The following is a 17,483-nucleotide window of genomic DNA, read 5'->3' on the forward strand; positions in this document are numbered from 1 at the left end:
CACACACACACACACACACACACACACACACACACACACACACTTCTTTTTTTCTGTTTGATTTTAATTAGGATGTGTCCTTAGTGGGTTTTTGTTTGTTTGTTTGTTTATTATTTATGTGTTTGTTTTGTTTTTCTGAATGATCCATTACTCATGAGAATGTAGTATCAAAGCCACCTACTGTCATCATGTAGAATTTGTTTATCTCTTTTGATTCAGTGCTCCTTAATGCAATTGGGTATGCCAACATTTGGTGTGTATGATTAATTGATCATCAATTTTAGACACTCGGTTTGGATTGTTCCATTTATTAATACAAAGGAATTTTTCTCACTAATACTGCTTGCTTTTAGGGTTCGTTATCTTGTAATTTAACTTTCATTCTGTTTGCTTTTGCAAATGAGATGTGTTTTTTACATGCAGCAAACAACTGCTTTCTTATTTCACTCCAGTCTGCTAGTCTCTGCCTTTTAATTGGAGGATTGAGATTATTAATACCTAGTTGATTCTTAAAGGTATGTACAACTCCTTATCATGTTTTCATTTGTGTGATATTTGGTTCTTCTATAATCTTTATACCAATATTTATTACTTTACAACTGAGATTCATTATTTTCTATACACTCACAGTTGTGCTTGTTTGTTTGTTTGTTTTTATCTGTGAGTAAAATTCTTTAAAGAATCTTCTGTAGTACTTGTTGGTCTGATGTATTTTGATGCTAATTGATAAAAGATTGCCATATGGCAGGGCAAATGGAATAGGTGTGGTAAGTTTCCTGGGTTTGGAGAAACAGGGAAAATCTTGGGAAGAAGAGAGACCAGAGGAGAGCAGAGGAGAAGGTTGTCATGAGTTAGATGGAGGAGAAGCACATGACTGACATGGATGGAGATTTGGTCCAGATGAAGAACATTAGCAAGTATTTGGGGTTATGGATGGGAAGTAGCTTGATAGAAATTTTTAGAGCTGATGGCATGGGATTGAAGCAGGGATCCCATACTCGCCCCAATATGGGAAGTAGTTTAGGGAATTAATGTCTGCCCTGCCCCAGGTTAAGTAAGGCTATTTTATTTATTTTTTTAATTTTTTTCTCATTTTTCTTTCTTTTTTATTTAATTAATTTATTCAGATTACATCTAAATTGTTGTCCCATCCCTTGTATCCTCCCATTCCTCCCTCCCTCCTGCCTTCATCCTATTCCCCTCCCCTATGTCTGTGACCGATGGGGACCTCCTCCCCCACTGTATGATCATAGGCTATCAAGTCTTATCTTGGTAACCTGCTTATCCTTCCTCTGAGTGCCACCAGGTCTCCCCACCAAGGGGACATGGTCAAATATGTGGCACCAGAGTTCATGTTAGAATCAGTACCTGCTCTCCACTCAACTGTGGAGAATGTCTTGTCCACTGGCTAGATCTGAGTAGGGGGTTTGATGTTTACTATTGTATTGTTCTTGGTTGGTGCAGTAGTTTGAGCAGAACCCCTGGGCCCAGATCTGCCCATCATGATGTTCTTCTTGTAGGTTTCTAGGACCCTCTGGATCCTTCTCTATCCCCATTCTCCCATACTTCTCTCACCTAAAGTCCCAATAGGATGTCCTCACATCTATCCCAATCTCCTGGCAAGTGAAGTCATTTATGGGACATGCCCTTATGCTACTGTCCAATTGTAACTGAGTATATACCATTTGAGTCTTTCTGCTTCTGGGTTAACTCACTCAGTATGATCAATTCTAGTTCCATCCATTTGTCCACAAATTTCAGAATCTCCTTGTTTGTAATAGCTAAGCAGTATTCCATAGGGTAAATGTACCACAGTTTCTTTATCCATTCTTCTATGGAGGGGCAATTAGGCTGTTTCCATAATCTGGCTATTATGAATAAGGCTGCTATGAACATGGTTGAGCAAATGCCTTTGTTGTGTGCTGGAGCATCTTCTGGGTATATTCCAAGGAATGGAATAGCTGGGTCTTGAAGAAGCCCTGTTCCCAGTTTTCTGAGATAGTGCCAGATAGATTTCCAAAGTGGTTGTACTAGTTTGTATTCCCACCAGCAATGAAGGAGTGTTCCTCTTTCTCCACATCCTTGCCAGCATGTGCTGTCACTTGAGTTTTTTATCTTAGCCATTCTGATGGGTGTAAGATGGAATCTCAGAGTTGTTTTGATTTGCATTTCCCTGATGACTAAAGATGCTGAGCATCTGCTGAGAATTCTCTGTTTAGTTCTGAGCCTCATTTCTCACTTGGGCTATTGGGTTTGATGGTGTTTAATTTCTTGAGTTCTTTATATATTTTGGACATTAGATTTTTGTCAGATGTAGGATTGGTGAAGATCTTTTCCCAGTCTGTCGGCTACTGCTTTGTTCTGTTGACAGTGTCTTCTGCTTTACAGGAGCGTCTCAGAACTAAGGCTATTTTAAAATACAAGGGGTGTCTGTGTCTTGATTGAATGCTAGCGGGTTAGAAAATACCACCATAATAATAATTATAGGCCTAATAATAAGCATTATAAGGCCATACTGGTAAATTAACAAGTACTGGCTTCATGGTCAGAAATTTCTTTAGTGATTAGCATGGATATTTTTTTGTACTTATGAAAAATAGCTTTTCTTGATATCGTAATCTAATTTGGCAGAAATTTTCATTAAAGAATGAAGTATGTCATTTTACAATCTCTTGGCCTTTAGCATTTGTGTTGTTAAAGCTAGAGTTAGTATTTTAATTGTTTTTAACTTTATGTGTATGGGTATTTTGTCTGCATGTAGGTGCTAGAGATTGAACTCAGACCCCCTGGAGGCACAGTCAACAATCTGAACCACTGAGCCACCACTCTAGCCTAGTATTTTAAATTTTTATTATTAATATATGTATATACATATATGTTTATGTGAGGCAGTGGGGGTATGTGCACACAAGTACAGAAATGGGCATTAGATTCTCTGAAGCTGGAGATACAGATATTTGTGTGCCACTCAAAATGGGTACTAGGAACCCAACTTGGTTCTTCTAGAAGAACAGTAAGCACTCTTGAATACTGACCAATCTCTCCAGATCCCAACAATAACAAAAACTACTGTTATTATTATGGATTTGTCTTTATACATTACTGTCACTTCTCTCAGTTTTCAATAATTTTTAATATATATGTATATATATATATATTGTTTTAAATTGACATGGAACTTCCAAACTATAGGATAAATCAAAGGAGAATGACTATAACCCATGAAAGTTACCTAAAAGAATTCATCAATGAAAGCCACCCAGAAGAGTTCATTCTACTTGGTTTTGCAAGCCATCCTTGGCTGGAACTCCCTCTCTTCATTACTCTTCTGGTAACATACCCCACAGCCATGATGGGAAACATGGCCATCATCCTGGTGTCCACCTTAGACCCCCGTCTCCACAGCCCCATGTATTTCTTCCTCACCAACCTCTCCTTCCTGGATATGTGCTACACCACAAGCATTGTGCCTCAGATGCTGTTTAACCTAGGAAGCTCCAGAAAGACCATCAGCTACATTGGATGTGTTGTTCAACTCTATGTTTTCCACATAATGGGAGGCACAGAATGTCTGCTTTTGGCAATTATGTCCTTTGATCGTTATGTGGCCATCTGCAGACCTCTCCACTACACCGTCATCATGAATCAGAGAGTCTGCATCTTGTTAGTGTCTATTATGTGGCTGACTGGAGTGATCTTTGCTTTTTCAGAGGCTACACTTACATTACAATTGCCATTGTGTGGCATTCATAAACTGGATCACTTATTGTGTGAAATTCCAGTTCTCATAAAAACTGCCTGTGGTGAAAAGGAGGCTAATGAGTTGGCACTTTCTGTGGTGTGCATTTTTATACTGGCTGTTCCTCTGTGCCTAATTCTAGCTTCTTATGTCAATATTGGATGTGCAGTAGTTAGAATTAAATCTTCTGAAGGAAGAAGAAAGGCCTTTGGGACATGTTCTTCTCATCTCATTGTAGTTGCCTTATTTTATGGTCCAGCCATTAGCATGTACCTTCAGCCTTCTTCATCCATCACCAGGGACCAACCCAAGTTCATGGCTCTCTTTTATGCAGTGATAACTCCTACACTGAATCCCTTCATCTACACCCTGCGGAACAAGGACGTAAAGGGGGCCTTAAAAAAGCTGTCAAGACACATTTTCAGTTCAAAATAGATGTTCATTGATAACAAATGAAATAACTTAATGATTGTAGTAGTTTTATATTGGTTTCTCTAATAATGCTAATATATTCCATGTCCACAGACTATATATATCCTTCTTGGCAAATTTGTCTCAATTCTAGTGTTTTTATAATCAAGATGGATGTTATTTAGCCAATATGTACCAATTTGGGCACCTATTTGTGAAAATGCAGGAAAAAAGCCAAATTTTCCCTGATTGATTCACATTACATTGATAACTTCATTAAGTAATACAAGAAAATAATAAATTAGAACTTTTTAGGTATAAGTAAATTATTGCAACATCATACTGAATAAAATAGCATCAACATAAAAAAATAGCATCAACAAGTTTTCAGTCAGTGTTACCTGCAAAACATTTCTTTACTCCTGGACTGTGATTCATGTCTCTGGAAAATATAACTTCATAATGGTCAGGAAAAATACCATGTGCTTAATCATGACTTTATCAAAACTCAAGGTACATTTATTCGGTTTCTAAAAAGCATTGTTAATTTTATTTATGAGTTAGGATGAGTTGTATTATATTTAAATAAAGATTTCTCATGATATATTAAAATGTACAAAGAGACAAAAACTATCGGTACATGTTTATTTTTTCTTTTAAGTATAGCTAGTATGAATCTTAAACAAATGAGTTTTTTATAAATTGATAATACTAAGGAAGCACCATCTGGAAACAATTCTGAGAATAAACTGAGACATTTACATGTGCCTTTGAAATTTATCAGGACTCAATATGAGAAAAATTATTTTTCTAATGTGGAAGCAAGTGAGATACATCAATAAACAATGAGTATGTTTTTGATGAGGCATATTTCATATGCAAGTAATATTCAAAATATCTTCCATTACAAATTGAATTTTCTACAGTGTAGTTGTCAAATGTATACCCCAACTTAAAACTATCACATAAAATTCATTGCAATTCATGAAATAAAATGTAGTAATTTGATGTTGAAATTTTGTTATTTGATCAGGCATTGTGAGTGAGCATGCATAAACTGTTTGTTACTTAGAGCTAATCAGGAAAAAGATAGAAAGTGAGATGGGGAGGGAAGGGAATTAGAGAAGGGAACTATAACCCTCAGGCTCATTTCCCGGTGACCTGCTTTCTCCTTCTAGGCCCCACCTCCCAAAGTTCAACTTTCTAAGAGTAGAATCAACTGTGAACCAACTATTCAAGCCATGAGTCATAGGGTGGGCACTTTATATATAAATCATAACACACAGAAATCTTCATTACACTGAAGTCCATTCTCTCAGCATAAACTTTATAGTATAGTAGAGAATAGAAGAGAACAGGTTAAGGTGCTCAAAGTCCTAAGAGAAAAAAGCCACAAACCAAAATTATTACATGTAGGAAATCTGTTCTTTGTAAACGAAGGAGAAATAAAACATTGTTCTGACGTCCCCCCAAAGAAAACTCAAAACAAAACAATAACTACAAACAAAAACAGGGAAACCATACCATCAGTTTCCCAGAACAGTCAATAAGAAGTCCTGCACTAGAAACAAAAGGATGGTAGCCACCATTATGAAACCACACACACACTACTAAACAGAACTCAGTGGAGCAAAGTTGAAAATAAAATATAAGATAATCACACTTTATCACTACATAAAACCTCCACCAAGCATAGTGACACAGAAGTGGATCAAGAATCTGGGGCGACAGGCCTTAATGTCAACCATTAAAAAATGGGACCTCATGAGGCTGAGAAGCTTCTGTAAGGCAGGAGAAACTGTCCAGAGAACAAAGCGACAGCCTACAGACTGGGAAAAGATCTTCACCAACACTACATCTGACAAAAGTCTAAAATCCAAAAATATATATATATTAAAAAAAAACTCAAGAAATTAAACACCACCAAACCAAATAACTCACTTGAGAAATGAGGCTTGGAACTAAACAGAGAATTCTCAACAGAAGAATATCAAATGGCTGAGAAACACTTAAAAAAACACTTAAAGAAATGCTCAACCTCCTTAGTCATCAGGGAAATGCAAATCAAAACACCTCTGAGATTCCATCTTACACCCATCAGAATGGCTAAGATCAAAAACTCAAGTGACACCACATGCTGGCGAGGATGTGGGGAGAGAGGAACATTCCTTCATTGCTGGTGGGAATGCAAACTAGTACAGCCACTTTGGAAATCTATCTGGTGCTATCTCAGAAAAATGGGAATAGGGCTTCTTCAAGACCCAGCTATTCCACTCCTTGGAATATACCCAGAAGATGCTCCAGCACACAACAAGAAAAGTTGCTCAACCATGTTCATAGCAGCCTTATTCATAATAGCCAGAACATGGAAAAAGTCTAAGTGTCCCTCCATAGAAGAATGGATAAAGGAACTGTGGTACATATACACTATGGAATACTGCTCAGCTATTAAAAACAAGGAATTCCTGAAATTTGTGGACAAATGGATTGAACTAGAAATGATCATAATGAGTGAGTTAACCCAGAAGCAGAAAGAATCAAATGGTATATACTCACTTATATCTGCATACTAGCCCAAGGGGCATGTCCCATGAAAGTCTTCACTAACCAGGAAACTGGGACAGAGGAGAGGACATCCTATTGGGACTCTAGATGAGAAAAGCATGGGAGAATGGCAAAGTTGAAGGATCCAGAAGATCCTAGAAACCTACAAGGAGAAAATTATGATAGGCAGATTTGGGCCCAGGGGTCCCGCTCAAACTATGGCACCAACCAAGGACAATACAGGCTGTAAACTTCAAACCCCTATCCAGATATAGCCAATGGACAGGACATTCTTCACAGTTGAGTGGAGAGTGGGGTCTGACTTTCACATGTACTCTGGTGCCTCATATTTGACCATGTCCCCTGAATGGGGAGACCTGGTGGCACTTAGAGGAAGGATAGCAGGCTACCAAGAAGAGACTTGGTACCCTATGAGCATATACAGGGGGAGGTAATCCCCCCCAGTCACAGTCATAGGGTAGGGGAATAAGGGGAAAATGAGAGGGAGGGAGGAATGGGAGGATACAAGGGAGGGGATAACCATTGAAATATAATATGAATAAATTAATAAAATAAAATTTAAAAAAGTTTTGGCACAAATTAAATTCTATAATGTATAGAATTTTAGTAAAGAAGATGACTTTAAAAGTAAAAAAAAAAAAAAAAAAAAGAATCAGGGGCGAGAAGGTTAATGAGTCCAAGGCCTGTCTGAGCAAAGGCTGTTTTGAATATGGTCTTGTCTCAAAACAACAACAAAAACAAAAACCTAAAACAAATATACTGAAAGATGTGGAAAGGTTTTATTCCTGTAAAAATCTAATGTTTGGGGCTGGAGAGATGGCTCAGGGGTTAGAGCACTGTCTGCTCTTCCAAAGGTCCTGAGTTCAAGTCCCAGCAACCACATGGTGGCTCATAACCATCTACAATGTGATCTAATACCCTCTTTTGGTGTGCAGGCATACATTCAGGCAGAGCACTGTATATGTAATAATAAATAAATCTTTTTTTTTAATCTGATGTTCAGGGGATCCAAAGGCGGCACTGAGTGCACATGGTGTCCGATCAGCATCACAGCAGTTATTGCAGAACAACAGACAGGCCATGGCTGTGGATCCCAAAACTCCAGTGTCTGTGTTTCCCAAATGAGAAGGAAGCTCACAGTGAGGAAAATAATGAGTCTAAAATCAGGTCACCCAGTTAATACTGCAAAAAGTCCCTGGATTCCACAGTCTCAACCTCTGGCCATCCAGGTACTGAAGCATGCATCTCCAGCCTTGGCCCTCTAATTCCTGGGACCCTCTGACACAGCTCCAACTGCTGCACCAAAGCGCAACCCGCCTCTCGAAGGAGAACAACCAGACCTCTGATCCCATAGATTCTCCAAAATGTCTACGCCTAGCGAGCACAGTGTCTGAGCATAGTGTCTGGGCATCTGGAGCTCATTAACCTTGAAGCAAGAAAGCCAGTAGTTAGGAGGAGCAGACTCCAGGACTTCCTCTGTTGATAGGAGGGCCCCCAGGCTCCTGAAGATCCCAGTCGGTCCTGAGTATCATACATCAGAGAAAATCCAAAGGTAATTCCCTGAGAACCACCTAACAGAGACCATGTCCACCAATCCCAGGAGGGCTCCTCCAGAAATATTCAGCTTCCTTCCCAGGGCTCTTCCCTCAACCCCTGCCAAGAACTCCAGTGGGAACTAGGAAGGAGAGCAAGGGCTGTTCCTGCTATGGACTCTGTTGCCTGCTCTATGATTGTGTGCTCTGGTGGGGTGCCTTACCAGGCCACAGAAGAGGATGCAGGCAGTCCTGATGAGGCATGAAAGCAGAAACTGGAGGCAGAGAAATCACATCTCAAATGTAAAAAGAATTGAATGTGTACTAGGTTAAAACTCCATATTCAGTCCATGTACAATGAATGTACAGTGAATTTCTTCTTCTTCTTCTTCTTCTTCTTCTTCTTCTTCTTCTTCTTCTTCTTCTTCTTCTTCTTCTTCTTTTCTTCTTCTTCTTCTTCTTCTTCTTCTTCTTCTTCTTCTTCTTCTTCTTCTTCTTCTTCTTCTTCTTCTTCTTCTTGTTTTTCAAGGTAGCCCTGGCTATGTTGGAGCCACTTTGTAGAGCAGGCTGGCCTCAAACTCACAGCAATCCACCTGCCTCTGCCTCCCAAGTGCTGGAATTGAAGGCTGTGTCACCACTCCCAGCTCAGTGAATTACTTCCTTTAGTCAAGGCCCTGGGACCCAAAAGTTCTATATTACCTTCCCAAACAAATACCACCAACTGGGTAACCAAGTGTTCAAACACATGACCCATGGGAAGATTTTTTTTAATTCAAACCACTACAATCCCCATTATGAACAATTATTATTTTTCAATAATAAAATAAATACTTGCATGTATTCTCTTATCAGTATATGAATGATGTGTAGCAATGTCCTTGAAAATGAAAATTTCTTCTTAGAGAGAGGCTTCTTAAGTTGTTGGAAGTAAAAAATTTTAAAGCCTCAGGAAGTCCCTGAAACTAACATGATTCACAAGTGGAACCCTTTCTTTGCTCTGTCATCAATACCTATCTGGGGTGAAGAGACACAGAATAAAATAAATCTAAAATGTATACAGTGAATTAAGACATTTAATGAAATTATTTTAAACCACATCTAATAATAGGATAGACTTGCTTACAACACAACTAAGGATATAATTAACTGTACACAGCAAGCAAATCCACAAAGAACTCTGTCCCTAGGAACATTTTCTGCTAATTCAACAAGGATAAAGCCAAGTGGTCTGCTTGAGAGCAGCCCCAGGAGATCGGAGAGCAGCATACAAATAGCACATACGCACCATTCTGTGTATTTCCTACCACTGTCTTCTTAAGCCTTTTTGTCTTAGTACATCAGTTACTCATCAATTAATCAATTTTCAAAATTAATTTTCAAACACTGTATTCTTCTTTGAACTAAAGCTTCTTAATTTATCTCTGAAAATAAAAAAGCACTCTAAACTTCTCCATATTTTCTTCTTCTCACTGAAGATTATTAACACAAGGTAAGTCAAAAGACACATTTTCATGGGTCATGCATTTTTAGGAAATAATGGAATGTATTTTGGTCATACTAATTAATGCACTTTTGAAATTCAGAGCATTTCTCTTCACGAAGTCTCCTCTAGAACTTGAAGATCCCTATTTATTGTTTCTGAGAACAAGCCAATCTCTTCATACATTACATCTCCTTGTCTACCTCTTATTTGAAACATCACTGAAAGTATTAAACGTCATGAACTCTATCTGACACTAAATAGCAGGGTACTATATATAAACATTAGTTAATAACTGTATTAACATTAGCACACAAAATGTAGCTTATTTGGAGATATTTTCCATTATATAAATGATTTTAAAATCTGTGGCCAAGGTTTTTATATTGACTTGTTTACATATTTCATCTAGTTGTTTCAGATTTAGATAAAATAACCAATATTACTTTTTTATGTTTTCCTACATGAAGCTAAGTAAAATATGCAACAAATATATAATTGTATGTAATGGAAATGGTATATGAAACACACACACCACACACACACAAAATGAATGGGGTTCAAGCCATCCTAAGGTAACTTACAGATTTCTAGATTTAAAAAAAAACAGTAAAATACTAATCAAACTTACCAGACGCCAAAGACACAAAGGTTATATAATCTATGAAAGCATCTAACTACCTTGATATAATGTAAAATTAAGGGAATTGGGGATAAAACTATAGAACTTATGTATATTTCAGGGTGAGTGACACAGACCATGAAGCACTGACCTTTATTAGACTCTGACAGATGAGATCAAACCAGACACAGAAATTCAGTATAGATGTCACATATCTAACTGTTGCTTTATAAGGCAGAAAGATGCAAAACAGTAAGACTGTCTTTAAAATAAATATTCTGTCAATTAGAAGTGGAAATATTGTGAAAGTCCTCTCACATGTCATCATTACAAGAAAAGAAATATGCCTGAGTAAGCTAATGTTGATTTATCATGTTTTCTCAGTTGTCAAACTTGAAGAACTCACAGCTCTGCGTCTTCCCAGTGTGAATTTTCTTCCTGTCTTGTACAAAGAACCCTTACCTGATTCTTGCATTGAAAATAGTTATTGGATCTATAATTAAATATGTTAGCTTTGTCTTTTGATATGGATGAAAATTCATAAACAATCCTATTATTAATATGTTAACATTAAGAAACCTTAAAATAGCCAGGCATGGTTGTGCACGCCTTTAGTCCCTGCACTCAGAGGCAGAGGCAGGCAGATCTCTGTGAGTTTGAGGCCAGCTTTGTCTACAAAGTGAGTCTAGGACAGCAAAGGCTACACAGAGAAACCCTGACTTGAAAAAACAAACAAAACAGAAACCTTAAAATAATTATGAAAATTTTAGAGTATTAAATATAAATTATCCTTTTAAATATTGAATGGTTGTTAGTGTAGATGAATTTAAAAAGGTGATTATAACATTATTCAATAAATAGGCAAAAATTATCTTATGGTCTAATTATAAAATTGTATGAGTAGATAGAAATATTTAAATGTATAATTTTAGAATCTAATTCATATCATAGTTTTTTCACATCACACATCCCTTTGCCAAAATATCCCATTATTTAGGTACTGAATACTGTTTTATGTTTCTTTTATCCGAAAAGAAAGAACACACACACACACATACACACACACACAATTTCAACAATGTAAAGTAACTTGAAAGTCTGAGTCTTTGCATCTGACTTAGGAAAATGAGTTTTCTCCAAGCAGTTGTAAAATTACTTCATATTAATAAATGCATCTATAGTTATATAATTAGTATGTTTTGGTAAGTGTACAATCCATTTTAAGACAGTGTAATACGTTCATTAAATGAAAATGCCTAATATGAATGTTTTAGCTCAAAATAAATAGGGCTTTCAATTATTTCAAATCTAAGTAACTACACAAGAAAAAGCATGCAATGAGCACAGAGAAACTGATTTGATTTTGTTTAATGTCATTAAATTGTATTGTTAAATAATGATGTAATAGAAGTTGCATTTTAGGCTAGCAAGATGGCTGAGTTGGTAAAAAGTCATAGCTGCCCAAGATTGACTGCCTCAGTTTTATCCCCAGATCCCAGCATAGAAAATGGGTACCAACTCCCAAAAGCTGTCCCTCTGACCACACAGTGCTGAACCGTGCTGTGGTATGCACACACTCAATTCCTTCACACAGACACAACAGTAATATATAAAGCACTTAAAAAGATTTTATATGTGTAAGTTTTAAATACCTCAGCTATGTTGTTTAACACCACTCTTCTTACTCTTGGTAGAAATAATAATTCTCCTGATGAATTTGTGCTGGATGACATCATCATAATGTTTCTCTTTATTCAGTTACTCATTTAGAAGCCTGGTCTACTTTTTTTTTTTTTTTTTTTAGTTTTTTTTTATTAATTTATTCTTGTTACATCTCAATGGTTATCCCATCCCTTGTATCCTCCCATTCTTCCCTCCCTCCCCTATGACTGTTCCTGAGGGGGATTACCTCCCCCTGTATATGCTCATAGGGTATCAAGTCTCTTCTCAGTAACCTGCTGTCCTTCCTCTGATTGCCACCAGGTCTCCCCCTCCAGGGGACATGGTCAAATGTGAGGCACCAGAGTACATGAGAAAGTCATATCCCACTCTCCACTAAAGTGTGGAGACTGTTCTGACCATTGGCTAGATCTGGGTAGGGGTTTAAATTTTACCGCCTGTATTGTCCTTGGCTGGTGCCTTAGTTTTGAGTGGGACCCCTGGGCCCAAATCTGCCTATCATAATGTTCTACTTGTAGGTTTCTAGGACCCTCTGGATCCTTCTACTTTGCCATTCTCCCATGCTTCTCTCATCTAGAGTCCCAATAGGATGTCCTCCCCTCTGTCCCAGTTTCCTGGTAAGTCAAGGCTTTTGTGGGACATGCCCCTTGTGCTAATATGCAGATATAAGTGAGTATATACTATTTAAGTCTTTCTGCTTCTGGGTTAACTCACTCATTATGATCATTTCTAGCTCAATCCATTTATCCACAAATTTCGGGAATTCCTTGTTTTTAATACCTGAGTAGTATTCCATAGTGTATATGTACCACAGTTTCTTTATCCATTCTTCTACTGAGGGACACTTAGGCTGTTTCCATGTTCTGGCTATTATGAATAAGGCTGCTATGAACATGGTTGAGCAAATTTTCTTGTTGTGTGCTGGAGCATCTTCTGAGTATATTCCAAGGAGTGGAATAGCTGGGTCTTGAGGAAACCCTATTCCCATTTTTCTGAGATAGCACCAGATAGATTTCCAAAGTGGCTGTACTAGTTTGCATTCCCACCAGCAATGAAGGAGTGTTCCTCTCTCCCCACATCCTCGCCAGCATGTGGTGTCGCTTGAATTTTTGATCTTAGCCATTCTGATGGGTGTAGATGGAATCTCAGAGGTGTTTTGATTTGCATTTCCCTGATGACTAAGGAGGTTGAGAATTTCTTTAAGTGTTTCTCGGCCATTTGATACTCCTCTGTTGAGAATTCTCTGTTTAGTTCCAAGCCCCATTTCTCAATTGGGTTATTCGGTTTGGTGGTGTTTAGCTTCTTGAGTTCTTTATATATTTTGGATATTAGACCTTTGTCAGATGTAGGGTTGGTGAAAATCTTTTCCCAGTCTGTAGGCTGTCGCTTTGTTCTCTTGACAGTGTCTCCTGCCTTACAGAAGCTTCTCAGCCTCATGAGGTCCCATTTATTAATTGTTGACATTAAGGCCTGGGCTGTTGGTGTTCTGTTCAGGAAGTTGTCTCCTGTGCCAATATGTTCCAGGCTCTTCCCCACTTTTTCCTCTAAGTGACTTAGTGTCTCTGGTTTTATGTTGAGGTCTTTAATCCACTTGCATTTGAGTTTTGTGCAAGGTGACAAATATGGGTCCAGTTGCATTTTTTTACACATAGACCTCCAGTTAGACCAGCACCATTTGTTGAAGATGCTATCCTTTTTCCATTGAATGGATTTGGCTTCTTTGTCAAAAATCAAATGACCATATGTGTGTGGATTCATATCTGGGTCTTTGATTCGATTCCACTGATCAACCAGCCTGTTGCTGTGCCAGTACCAAGCTGTTTTAATTACTATTGCTTTATAGTACAGTTTGAGATCAGGTATGGAAATTCCTCCGAAGCACCTTTTATTGTACAAGATTGTTTTAGCTATTCTGGGTTTTTTGTTTTTCCATATGAAGTTCAGAATTGAACTTTCAATGTCTTTAAAAAATTCTGTAGGTGTTTTGAGAGGGATTGCATTGAATCCTGTAGATGCTTTGGTAGGATGGCCATTTTTACTATGTTAATTCTCTCCGATCCATGAGCAAGGAAGATCATTCCATCTTCTCAAGTCATCTTCAATCTCTTTCTTCAGAGTTTTGAAATTTTTTTCAAACAAGTCCTTCACTTGCTTAGTTAGAGTGACTCCTAGATATTTTATATTGCTTGTGGCTAATGTGAAGGGTGGGGCTTTCCTAATTTCTTCCTCTGCAAGTTTGTCATTTGTGTATAGGAAGAAGCCTGGTCTACTTTTTGTTAGCCAGATATAGAAAAGCAAATTTTATGAATTTTCAAGGGTCATATAAACTTCTTTTTTTTTTTATTGTAATGAGAATTTAGTGCACTAGCCTTATCATACAGAGGAAGAAATTCAGTATACAGGTAAAAATCTTGTTTAAAGTAACTTACTTTACTAGTGTCATAAAAGTGACACCTGGGCAAGACTCTATCTTTTTTACCCCATCAAGGTCATGACAACACTTTTATCTTTTTTTAATCACTGGAAAAACAGTACAAGACAGAAAATAATGTGCTGGGTTTTTATTTTGTCAAATTCCCCCTCTGCCACTTTGTTATTACAGGTGAAACAAATTGAAGAGAATGGCCGTCATTAATGTCACCCACCCTGAAGAGTTCATTCTTCTAGGTTTTGCCAACCATCCTTGGCTGGAGCTCTCGGTCTTCATTATTCTCCTGGCAGCGTACCCCCTGGCTATGATAGGGAATGTTGCCATCATCCTAGTGTCCACCTTAGACCCCCGTCTCCACAGCCCCATGTATTTCTTCCTCACCAACCTCTCTTTCCTGGACATGTGCTACACCACAAGCATCGTGCCCCAGATGCTGTTTAACCTGGGAAGCGCCAGAAAGACCATCAGCTACGTGGGGTGTGCACTTCAACTTTATTTATTCAGTGCAATGGGGAGCACAGAGTGTCTCCTTCTGGCTATTATGTCTTTTGATCGCTACGTGGCCATTTGCAGACCTCTGCACTACTCTCTGATCATGAATCGGCACTCATGTATGCTGTTAGTATGCATCATGTGGCTCTGTGGAACCGTCTATGCCATCTCAGAAGCCACACTTACTTTACAGTTGCCACTGTGTGGCATTAACACTCTGGATCACTTATTATGTGAGATTCCTGTTCTGATAAAGGCTGCTTGTGGTAACAAAGAGACAAATGAGCTGGCACTCTCTGTAGCATGCATTTTTATACTAGCTGTTCCTTTATGCTTAATACTTGCTTCCTATATAAGTATTGGACGTGCTATACTTAGGATTAAGTCTTCTGAGGGAAGGACAAAGGCTTTTGGAACATGTTCCTCTCATCTTATAGTAGTTTCCTTATTTTATGGTCCTGGAATTAGTATGTACCTTCAGCCCCCCTCCTCCATCTCAAGGGACCAACCTAAGTTCATGGCTCTTTTCTATGGTGTGATAACCCCTACACTTAACCCATTCATTTACACTCTGAGGAATAAGGATGTAAAGAGAGCATTAGGCCATCTTGCAAGAAGGATTTTGTGTTTTAAGTGATAGTTTATATAACAAATAAAATTATTGAACTGTTAGAATATGTTTCTCTTGGTTAAAATTTTGAAACAATAGTATTTTTTTCATTTATTTTTTTGAAATGTATTTTCATCTTACCTACCACCACCACCTCCCTCCAATTCCCCCCGGATTACCCAACTTGTTTCCTTGTAGATTTCATGTCTTCTTCGTAGTAACAACCCCCTACGTCTAATTAGTACTGACCAATTAGTGTATGTATGTGGATCTATCTACTAGGGCATGGGCAACCTACCAGTGGCCACATCCCCAAGAAAAGTGATTCTTCATCCTTTTTGCAGTCATCAACTGTCATTCCAATCTCATGTTATGTGTTTTTCTAATGAAATATCACATAATCTTTACAATAATGTTATAAAGTAATGTTTAGAAATATTAGCAAGGGATCTTTTTAATATAAAAATGGTTCTGTATCATCTTTTAACTTAAATAATACATATTTAATAGTTTAGAATGTACAAAAATTACTATCTGCTTACTTTAATTATAACATTTATTCATTGGTATACATCTTGTTGATATCACTTGAGGAATTTTCATCATTCTCAGAAAGTTTGGCCCAAGTGTGTGAACATCCCAGGTATGAACAGTCCAGCTTCAATATTAAATGTTATAACTGAGGCAGGGTTGGGGATTCTGCAGAATTCCTCTGAGGACAAACTTCCAGGCTGGAATTGATTGTTACAAGCAATGACTTCTACTGATAGTAGCAGGTGCCAGAATTAAATTGCTGGTGACGGGCCAGTGCTGATAGCTTCCTGGTGTGAGGGAATGGACTTACAGCTACCATGTAAGTGGGGGGAGGGGTGCTAGGGCTGGTGGCTTCTGGGGGGCTTCCACTGATGCTGGCAAGCAGGGGGCTATGGCCTCCTAGCAGAGGCTTTCCAGTGATCACGGCAAAGTGTTTAAAAATGAAAGAGAAAGGAGAGAAAAGAAACACACACACACACACACACACACACCTACACTTACACTTGATGAAGTAAGACAGACTCCAGTAAGATTGTAGGTTCCAACAAGATTCTTCTTTCAAGTTTCTCTTACTTTACACATTCATATACACACATAATACATACACACATATATATACTTTTGTAGGCTCAATTTTATTACCAAATATATTTTATTATGAACTTATTAAGCGAGAGTACCTCACTTATAACCTGACTAACCTAAACAATAGGAAAAGAAGATTAAAGAATACAGTAATGAAACCATGAGGATAACAGTTCTGAGGAACGATTCTCCTGGTGTAATCAGCAGGATTTCTTCTGCTGGAACCTGGAGTAACCAGAAACCAGAACCTCAACCAGAGCCTGGAGCCCTGAAGCCTTCCCTCGAGCGGTTCTCTCTAGAAGCATCTCAAAGCAGAGCAATGAACAGCCAAAACTATCCCAAGTCTCCAAAGGCCCCACCTCCTGTTTTTGGCTCACATTTATATCTCCTCTCAGTATTTGTTCAAGAATGTTTTTCAGCTTGTTAACAACCAATCTCTCCCACACAGTGGTTTGACTTCTAAGGCGATAAACATCACCTGCTCTCTCACAAGTCTTTTTCTCATCCTCTACTTGTGATCTGAACAAAAACATGTTTATCTCTCCTTCATACATACATTCACATATTAGGTGGATGTAAATGGATTCTAATAATCTTAAACACATACATATACACACACACATCTTTGTGGATGGAAAAATATTCCAACCTAACCATCTATTGTATATATGCACATATATATAAATATATATACATACATACACACATACATACATACATACATTTGGTGGATGGAAAAAACTCCAAAGAGTAAGTTCCAATAACTTTATTATTTCTCCCACAGCTTATATCTCAGCAAGGT

At 37.9% G+C, this 17,483-nt stretch overlaps 2 protein-coding genes across 2 annotated transcripts; both read left to right on the plus strand.

The window, feature by feature from the left end:
* Positions 1 to 3,208: 3,208 nt before the first annotated feature.
* LOC127191188 (olfactory receptor 2B11-like) lies at positions 3,209 to 4,174 on the plus strand. Its single transcript, XM_051148392.1, has one exon. The coding sequence runs from the start codon at positions 3,209 to 3,211 to the stop codon at positions 4,172 to 4,174; it is 966 nt and encodes a 321-aa protein (XP_051004349.1).
* Positions 4,175 to 14,650: 10,476 nt separating this feature from the next.
* LOC127191189 (olfactory receptor 2B11-like) lies at positions 14,651 to 15,589 on the plus strand. The gene has a single exon (XM_051148393.1). It carries the CDS (start codon positions 14,651 to 14,653, stop codon positions 15,587 to 15,589), a length of 939 nt encoding a protein of 312 aa, XP_051004350.1.
* The last annotated feature ends 1,894 nt before the right edge of the window (positions 15,590 to 17,483 follow it).

Source organism: Acomys russatus, chromosome 6 (assembly GCF_903995435.1).
Source record: "Acomys russatus chromosome 6, mAcoRus1.1, whole genome shotgun sequence".
Lineage (NCBI taxonomy): Eukaryota > Metazoa > Chordata > Mammalia > Rodentia > Muridae > Acomys > Acomys russatus.